Raw genomic sequence first — 9,612 nt, forward strand, 5'->3', positions numbered from 1 at the left:
AGGTGGGGGGGGGACACGGCGGGGGGGGGGGGGGGGGGCATGGGGGGGGTGGCAATGGGGGGGTGGAAATGGGGGGTGGTGGAAATGGGGGGGGTGCAATGGGGGGGCACGGGGTGGTCGAAATGGGGGGGGTGGAAATGGGGGGGGACATGGGGGGTGGCAATGGGGGGGGTGGCAATGGGGGGGTGGAAATGGGGGGGGTGGAAATGGAGGGGGGGGCATGGGGGGGTGGCAATGGGGGGGGTGGCAATGGGGGGGTGGCAATGGGGGGGTGGAAATGGGGGGGTGGAAATGGAGGGGGGGGCATGGGGGGGTGGCAATGGGGGGGTGGAAATGGAGGGGGGGACATGGGGGGGTGGCAATGGGGGGGGTGGCAATGGGGGGGTGGCAATGGGGGGGTGGAAATGGGGGGGTGGCAACGGGGGGTGGTGAAAATGGGGGGGGGACATGGGGGGGTGGCAATGGGGGGGTGGCAGTGGGGGGGGTGGAAATGGGGGGGTGGAAAAGGGGGGTTGGCAACGGGGGGTGGTGGAAATGGGGGGGGGGGACATGGGGGATGGCAATGGGGGGGTGGAAATGGGGGGTGGTGGAAATGGGGGGGTGGCAATGGGGGGGGTGCAATGGGGGGGCACGGGGTGGTCGAAATGGGGGGGGTGGGAATGGGGGGGGGACATGGGGGGGTGCAATGGGGGGATGGAAATGGGGGGTGGTGTCAATGGGGGGGGTGGCAATGGGGGGGGGTGGCAATGGGGGGGTGGAAATGGGGGGGGTGGAAATGGAGGGGGGGGCATGGGGGGGGTGGCAATGGGGGGGGTGGCAATGGGGGGGTGGAAATGGGGGGGGTGGAAATGGGGGGGGACATGGGGGGGTGGCAATGGGGGGGTGGCAATGGGGGGGTGGAAATGGAGGGGGGGCATGGGGGGGTGGAAATGGGGGGGGTGGCAATGGGGGGGGTGGCAATGGGGGGGTGGAAATGGGGGGGTGGCAACGGGGGGTGGTGGAAATGGGGGGGGGACATGGGGGGGTGCAATGGGGGGATGGAAATGGGGGGGTGGCAGTGGGGGGGGTGGAAATGGGGGGTGGTGGAAATGGGGGGGTGGCAATGGGGGGGTGGAAATGGGGGGTGGTGGAAATGGGGGGGTGGCAATGGGGGGGGTGGAAATGGGGGGGTGGAAATGGGGGGGTGGCAACGGGGAGTGGTGGAAATGGGGGGGGGGACATGGGGGATGGCAATGGGGGGGTGGAAATGGGGGGTGGTGGAAATGGGGGGGTGGCAATGGGGGGGGGTGCAATGGGGGGGCACGGGGTGGTCGAAATGGGGGGGGTGGGAATGGGGGGGGGGACATGGGGGGGTGGCAATGGGGGGGGTGGCAATGGGGGGGGTGGCAATGGGGGGGTGGAAATGGGGGGGGTGGAAACGGGGGGGGACATGGGGGGGTGGCAATGGGGGGGTGGAAATGGAGGGGGGGGCATGGGGGGGTGGCAATGGGGGGGGTGGCAATGGGGGGGTGGAAATGGGGGGTGGCAACGGGGGGTGGTGGAAATGGAGGGGGGGACATGGGGGATGGCAATGGGGGGGGTGGAAATGGCGGGTGGTGGAAATGGGGGGGTGGCAATGGGGGGGTGGAAATGGGGGGGGGACATGGGGGGGCATTGGGGGGATGGAAATGGGGGGGGACATGGGGGGGGCAATGGGGGGGTGGAAATGGGGGGGTGCAATGGGGGGGGCACGGGAGGTTGGAAATGGGGGGGGAGTGGGGGGGACATGGGGGGTGGAAATGGGGGGGGGGGGTGGCAATGGGGGGGGGGCATGGGGGGGCCCGGGGTGTGTGGAAATGGGGGGGGGGGGTAGCAATGAGGGGGGGCATGGGGGGGGTGCAATGGGGGGGCATGATGGGGTGGAAATGGGGAGGGGGGGGGTTGGCAATGGGGGGGGGGCGTGGGGAGTGCAACGGGGGCTGCAATGGGGGGGGGGGGGGAGCGAGGGGGGTGCAATGGGGGGGGGTGGAATCGGAGGGGGGGGGCAATGGGGGAGGGCCGTGGGGGGGCAGTAAGGGGGGGGTTGGAAATTGGGGGGGGGGGCACGGGGGGGGCCATGGGGGGGGCACCCACCCGTATGTGCCCCCCCCCCTTTTGCCCCCCCCCCCCCCCCCCCCCCAGGGGCTCGTCGTCAGCGTCCTCTACTGCTTCGTCAACAAGGAGGTGCGACACGTCGCGGGGGGGGGCGGGGGGGGCGCTATGTCGCGACATGTCGTGACGTCCGTCGTGACGTGCGCCTGTCGTGACGCGTGCAGGTGCAGGCGGAGGTGCGCCGCGGCTGGCAACGCTGTCGCCTGGCCCCCCCCTGCCCCCCCCGCGCCGCCGCCCCCCCCCCTCAACCCCCCCGGGCCGCAACCCCCCGCTCGGGGGGGGGCCCCGTGGCCGAGAGCTGCTGCTGAACGGGGGGGGGGGGAATCACCTTTGGGTGCTGGGGGGGGGGTCAGGGGGGCTTGGGGGGGGTCATTGTCACCTTTGGATGCTGGGGCGGCCACCTTTGGGTGCTGGGGGGGGGGTCATTGTCACCTGTGGGGTGCTGGGGGGGGGTTATTGTCACCTTTGGGTGCTGGGGGGGGGGTCATTGTCACCTGTGGGGTGCTGGGGGGGCACCTTTGGGTGCTGGGGGGGTTCGGTGGGTTTGTGGGGGGGTCATTGTCACCTTTAGGGTGCTGGGGGGGGACACCTTTGGGTGCTGGGGGGCGTCAATGTCATCTTTGGGTGCTGGGGGGGGCACCTTTGGGTGCTGGGGGGGGTCATTGTCACCTTTAGGGTGCTGGGGGGGGCACCTTTGGGTGCTGGGGGGGGGTCATTGTCACCTTCGGGGTGCTGGGGGGGCACCTTTGGGTGCTGGGGGGGTTCGGTGGGTTTGTGGGGGGGTCATTGTCACCTTTAGGGTGCTGGGGGGGGCACCTTTGGGTGCTAGGGGGGGTCATTGTCACCTTTGGGTGCTGGGGGGGGTCATTGTCACCTTTAGGGTGCTGGGGGGGGACACGTCTGGGTGCTGGGGGGGGTCGGGGGGCTTGTGGGGGGGGTCATTGTCACCTTCGGGGTGCTGGGGGAGGGTGTCACTGTCACCTTTGGATGCTGGGGGGGGTCATTGTCACCTTTGGGGTGCTGGGGGGGGCACCTTTGGGTGCTGGGGGGGTTCGGTGGGTTTGTGGGGGGGTCATTGTCACCTTTAGGGTGCTGGGGGGGGACACCTTTGGGTGCTGGGGGGCGTCAATGTCATCTTTGGGTGCTGGGGGGGGCACCTTTGGGTGCTGGGGGGGTTATTGTCACCTTTGGGTGCTGGGGGGGGCACCTTTGGGTGCTGGGGGGGTTATTGTCACCTTTGGGTGCTGGGGGGGCACCTTTGGGTGCTGGGGGGGTTATTGTCACCTTTGGGTGCCGGGGGGGGGATTTGGGGGGGGGGGTCACTGTCACCTTTGGGTGCTGGGGGCGCGGGGGGGGGGGCGTGTTCCCAGCTTTGTACCCTAAAAAAACTGTGTGACACCCATGGGTGGCCCCTGTGAAATCGCCTGGGGGGGGCACTGGGGGGGGGGGGTCACTTGGGGGGGGGGGGGGTACTGGTGAGCCCCGGAGGGAAGTGGGGGGCACTGGGGGGGGGAATGAGGGTGTCACCGGTGGGCGCTGGGGAGAACTGGGGGCCACTGGGGGTGTCACTGGGGGTACTGGGGAGCACTGGGGGGGGTGTCACTGGGGGGGGCCCCGGGGGGAACTGGGGGTACTGGGGAGCACTGGGAGTGTCACAGGGGGTTCTGGGGGGTGTCACTGGGAGGAACTGGGAGGCACTGGGGGGGTACGGGGGGGGGGGGGGCACAGGGTGTTGTCATTGGGAGACACCCCCCCCCCCCCCCGGTCACCCCCAGCCCCCTCCGCGCACGAACTACCCCGTCCCGGGGCGCCCATTGCGCATGCGCGGAGTCTCCGCGCACCCCCCCCCCCCACGGCGGGCGGACTACACTTCCCGGCATCCCCCGCGCGACGCAGGCCTAGAGTGTCGGCGTACGCCACGGGCGGACTACACTTCCCGGCATCCCCCGCGCGGCGCAGGCGTAGAGTGTCGGCGTACGCCACGGGCGGACTACACTTCCCGGCATCCCCCGCGCGACGCAGGCGCGGCGCCTCACGGCGGCGGGGCGCATGCGCGGCGGCACCCCGGAAGCGGCGCGGAGAGGCGGAGCGGCCGCGCCCGGCACCTGCCCGGTGAGCGGGGGAGGGGCGGCGGCACCGGGCGGGGCCCGGGCCGTGGGGAGGGTGTGGGGGGTGTGGGGGGGGACAGACTTGGGGGGGAGGGCGGGGGAGCCCCGCGGCTTGCCCCGGGGCCGGTGCTCGGTAGCGGCGGCGGGGCCTGGGCCCCGGTTGTGGGGGGGGGGGGAGGCGGCAGCGATGTCACACCGGGGACCGGCGCCTCCCGCTCGTGACACACCGGGATGCGGGGGGGGAGCGGGCAGGACACGGACACGACACGCGTGTCGCCGTGTCAAGGGGGAGGGGGGGGGCGGGCGTGTCCCCGCGTCCCCCCTGGGGCGGGGCCGGCCTCGCGCCACCCACGGGGGTCACCGGCTCGGTGTGTCGCCCCGTGTCCCCCCGCCTCCTTCAACCGGGACGGTCCCCCCCGCCCCCCACAACCGGGGCCACGCGGGACCGTGTCCGCGCCCCTCCCGCCTCGGCGGCCCCGGGGAGGGCGGGGCCGCTTGGCCACGCCCCTCCCTCCCTCCCTCCGTTGGCCACGCCCCCCCTTCCTCCCCGCCACGCCCTTTCCCGCCGCCGCGCCGCCGCCGCCGCCGTCCATATATGGGCATGGCCCAAACGCGGCGCGCTGATTGGTCACCGCCTGGCGGGCAGGGCCGGACGGGGGGGAGGAGGGGGCGGGGCTTAGGGGGGTTGGGGGCGGGGCTGGGCGCGGAGGGGCGGGGCTTCGGCGCGTCCAAAGGGGGCGGGGCCGGGGAGGGGGGAGCCCTCGGTCCCCCCAGTACGACCCAGTAAGGGTACTGGGAACGGCCCAGTAATGGCCCATTAACACCTCCAGCCCCGTACTGGCCCCACCAGGCACATACTGGCCACCACCAGTCCCATACTGGCCCCAATGTCCCTATAGTGCCCCCCCCCGCCCCCATACTGGTACCCACCAGCCCCATACTGGTCCCCCCAGCCCTATACTGGCCCCCACCATCCCTATACTGGTCCCCACCATCCCTATACTGGCCCCCACCAGCTCCATACTGGCCCCACCATCCCTATACTGGTCCTGCTAGCCCTATACTGGCCCCACCATCCCTATACTGGTCCCCACCAGCCCCATACTGGCCCCCACCAGCCCCATAGTTGCCCTCACCAGCCCCATACTGGCCCCACCAGCCCCATACTGGCCCCCACCAGCCCCATAGTTGCCCTCACCAGCCCCATACTGGCCCCACCAGCCCCATACTGGCCCCCACCAGCCCCATAGTTGCCCTCACCATCCCCATACTGGTCCCCACCAGCCCCATACTGGCCCCCACCATCCCCATAGTTGCCCTCACCAGCCCCATAGTGGCCCCACCAGACCCATACTGGCCCCACCATCCCTATACTGGTCCTGCTAGCCCTATACTGGCCCCACCATCCCTATACTGGTCCCCACCAGCCCCATACTGGCCCCCACCAGCCCCATAGTTGCCCTCACCAGCCCCATACTGGCCCCACCAGCCCCATACTGGCCCCCACCAGCCCCAGAGTTGCCCTCACCATCCCCATACTGGTCCCCTCCAGCCCCATACTGGCCCCCACCATCCCCATAGTTGCCCTCACCAGCCCCATAGTGGCCCCACCAGACCCATACTGGCCCCACCATCCCTATACTGGTCCTGCCAGCGCTATACTGCCCCCACCATCCCTATACTGGCCCCCACCAGCCCCATACTGGCCCCCACCAGCCCCATAGTTGCCCTCACCAGCCCCATACTGCCCCCACCAGCCCTATACTGGCCCCCACCACCCCCATAGTTGCCCTCATCAGCCCCATAGTGGCCCCTCCAGCCCCATACTGGCCCCACCATCCCTATACTGGTCCCCACCAGCCCCATAGTTGCCCCCATCCCCAATACTGCCCCCCACCATCCCTATACTGGTCCCCACCAGCCCCATACTGGCCCCCACCAGCCCCATAGTTGCCCTCACCAGCCCCATACTGGCCCCACCAGCCCCATACTGGCCCCCACCAGCCCCATAGTTGCCCTCACCATCCCCATACTGGTCCCCTCCAGCCCCATACTGGCCCCCACCACCCCCATAGTTGCCCTCATCAGCCCCATAGTGGCCCCAGCAGACCCATACTGGCCCCACCATCCCTATACTGGTCCCCACCAGCCCCATAGTTGCCCCCATCCCCATACTGCCCCCACCATCCCTATACTGGCCCCCACCAGCCCCATACTGGCCCCCACCAGCCCCATAGTTGCCCTCACCAGCCCCATACTGCCCCCACCAGCCCTATACTGGCCCCCACCAGCCCCATAGTTGCCCTCATCAGCCCCATAGTGGCCCCCCCAGCCCAGTACTGGCCCCCACCAGCCCCATAGTTGCCCCCATCCCCATACTGCCCCCCACCATCCCTATACTGGCCCCCACCATCCCCATACTGCCCCCCACCATCCATATACCGGCCCCCCCAACCCCCGCTAACCCCCTTTCTCTCCCGGCAGGCCCTGGGGGCGGGCGCCGGCAGCCCCCCGCCCCCCCCCCCCACCCCAAAACCCCCCCGGCGGGGGTCGGAGCAGCGCGGTGGGGACGCCCCGCCGGCGGGTGCCATGGTGCCCTGATGGAACCCACCGCCTTCCCCCAGCTCCAGCTCTGGTGCCCGCGGCCCTTCGGCGCTTACAACGCCGCCGCCGCCCCCCCCAAGCAACCCCGGCCCCCCCCGGCCCCCAACCTTTTCTCCTGCCGCCCCGCCGAGGAAAACGCCGGCGGCCCCCCGGAAAAAACGCCGCCGCTGCCGACGCCGCCGCCGCCTCCGCCGCCTCCCGCAGATGCCGCCCCGGCTCCCCCGGCGCCGGCGGAGGAAGGGCGGGTGCTGCTGGACACCTGGTACGTCATCAAACCCGGCAACACCAAGGAGAAAGTGGCTTTTTTCGTGGCCCACCAGTGCGGCGGCGGCGGTGGGGGCGGCGGTGGCGGCGGCGGCCGCCCCACCACCATGAAGGTCAAGGGCAACTGGGGCAACGACAGCTCCAAAGCCAAGCGGCGCCGGCGTTGCCACGACCCGGCGAAGAACAAGCCGTGGGCTAGCGGCGGCCGGGAAGCGGCATGCCCGCTCGCCGGCGAACCTCCCGCCGAATCGCCTCCCCCCGACTTGCTGTCGGTGGCCGAGATGGTGGCCTTGGTGGAGCGGAGGACGGCGCTGGCCTTGCAGAGCTTCCCCCGGCCCTGCGGCGCCGCCGCCGCCGCCGCCCCCATCGTCTTCGTGGAAGCGGCCGCCGGCGGCGAAACCAAAACGCCCGGCGGCTCCGATTGCAGCCGGGTGGCCGAAGCCGTAGCCCACTTCGAGTCGCGGCAACGGGAACGCGGCGGCGGCGGCGCTCCACCCAACGGCATGTGTCGCCCGGGCGCCGCCGAATGCGCCGCCGCCGCCGCGTCGTCGTCTTCGGCGTCGTCGGCTGCCGGCGAGGTGCGTATCGCTTTCCGTATCTCCAGCGGTCGCGAAAGCCGGCCCGGAACCGCCACGGCCGAGCCGGGGGCTGCGGGGCGGCCGAATTGCGTCTTCATGAGCTGCGGGACGGGCAACGGCGGCGGCAACGGCGGCGGTCGCGCCAAGGACAAGATCACCTGCGACCTCTACCAGTTGATCAGCCCGTCCCGCGACGCGTTGCCCAACAACGTGGAGTTCCTCCTGGCCACCGCCGGCGCCAAAGGGGACGGGGACGGCCCCGCCGCTGCCGCCGGGTGCGGCGAGGGGCCGGCGAGCGCCGCCGGCAAAGCGGAGCCGGGGGAAGGAAGCGGCGAGACGACGCCGGCGACGGCGGCGGCGGCGGCGCGGGATTGCGCCGCCGGCTTCCACGTGGACGTGGTGGTGACGGGGGTGGTGGACCAATGCGTCTTCTTCGGCAAAGACAGCGCCAAGAAGATGAAGGAGGAGACGGTGCGGCTGCCGGTGGCGGCGCCGCAGGAGGACCCGCCGCCGGGGCAGCTCTTCCTCCTGCCCGTCCCGGAGGAGGCGACGACGCCGGCTTCGGAGGCGTCGGAAGTGGGCGAGGAAGCGGCGGCCGTCCCCGACCCTTCGCTTTGCCGCTTGTACCGTCACGTCTCCCACGATTTTTTGGAGATCCGTTTCAAAATCCAACGCCTGCTGGAGCCCCGGCAGTACATGCTCCTCCTGCCGGAGCACGTCATGGTGAAGATCTTCAGCTACTTGCCCACCCAAGCGCTGGCCGCCCTCAAATGTTCCTGTCACTATTTCAAATCCATCATCGAGACCTTCGGGGTGCAGGCCACCGATTCCCGCTGGAACCCCGACCCCCTCTACCGCGACGACCCCTGCAAGCAGTGCAAGAAACGGTACGAGAAGGGGGACGTGTCCCTCTGCCGCTGGCACCCCAAACCCTACCACCACGACCTGCCTTACGGCCGATCCTACTGGATGTGCTGCCGGCGAGCGGATAAGGAAGCGCCGGGCTGCAGGGTGGGCCTCCACGACAACAACTGGGTGCACCCGCGGCGCGAGGACGGCAGGTGAAGGGACGGCCGGCGCCGGCGGCGGATTTTTGCGGGGGGTGGACGGACGACGGGAGCGGGGATAAAGGAAAAGAAAGACCCCGGGGATGGCGGCGGAGGGGAGGCGGGGGGGGGGGGGGGGTTGAGGGTGGTGGTGGTGTGTGTGGGGGGGGTGTTTGTTTTTTTTTTTGGGGGGTTTTTTTTCAGCGGAGGAAGTGGAAAAGAAAGAAAAAAAAAAAAAAAAAGAAAAAAAAAAAGGGAAAAAAAACCCCACCATCGACACCCCACCCCCCCCCCAAAAAAGTTGAAAGGGGGAAAAAAAAAAGAAAAAAGAGAAAAGGACAATGTTGGGGAGGGGGGAGGGGCGCGCGGTGGTGGCCCCCGGTGGAGGGTGACGTCGGCGCCTGGGGTGGTGGCCACGAGGAGGGGGATGGAGGGGGATGGCCCCACCTGACCCCCCCCCCGCCACGTGGAGGGTCGTGACCGTGCGGAGGTTGGTGGCCCCCGTGAGGATGAGCCCAACTGGGCCGGTGGCCCCAAGGGACGTTGCTGGCCCCATGGTGGCCCCCTGGAGGGTGACATCGCCGTCTGGGTTGGTGGCCCCATGGAGGGTCACGTCGCCGTCTGGGGCAGTGGCCCCATGGAGAGTGATGGCCCCGTGGAAGGTCATGACCACGTGGAGGTTGGTGGCCCCATGAGGATGAGCCCAACTGGGCCAGTGGCCCCAAGGAGGTTGCTGGCCCCATGGTGGCCCCATGGAGGGTGACATCGCTGTCTGGGGTGGTGGCCCCATGGAGGGTGACGTCGCCATCTGGGGCAGTGGCCCCATGGAGAGTGATGGCCCCGTGGAGGGTCATGACCACGTGGAGGTTGGCGGCCCCATGA

The 9,612-nt window shown here is 70.1% G+C and overlaps 1 protein-coding gene across 1 annotated transcript; it reads left to right on the top strand.

Annotated features, from left to right (window-relative positions):
• The first annotated feature begins 2,191 nt into the window (after positions 1-2,191).
• FBXO46 (F-box protein 46) lies at positions 2,192-8,852 on the top strand. Its single transcript, XM_074571838.1, has 3 exons — positions 2,192-2,202; positions 4,027-4,242; positions 6,723-8,852. The coding sequence occupies exon 3, from the start codon at positions 6,839-6,841 to the stop codon at positions 8,747-8,749; it is 1,911 nt and encodes a 636-aa protein (XP_074427939.1). The 5' UTR covers positions 2,192-2,202; positions 4,027-4,242; positions 6,723-6,838; the 3' UTR covers positions 8,750-8,852.
• The last annotated feature ends 760 nt before the right edge of the window (positions 8,853-9,612 follow it).

This window comes from Larus michahellis, unplaced genomic scaffold, assembly GCF_964199755.1.
Source record: "Larus michahellis unplaced genomic scaffold, bLarMic1.1 SCAFFOLD_577, whole genome shotgun sequence".
NCBI classification, from domain to species: domain Eukaryota; kingdom Metazoa; phylum Chordata; class Aves; order Charadriiformes; family Laridae; genus Larus; species Larus michahellis.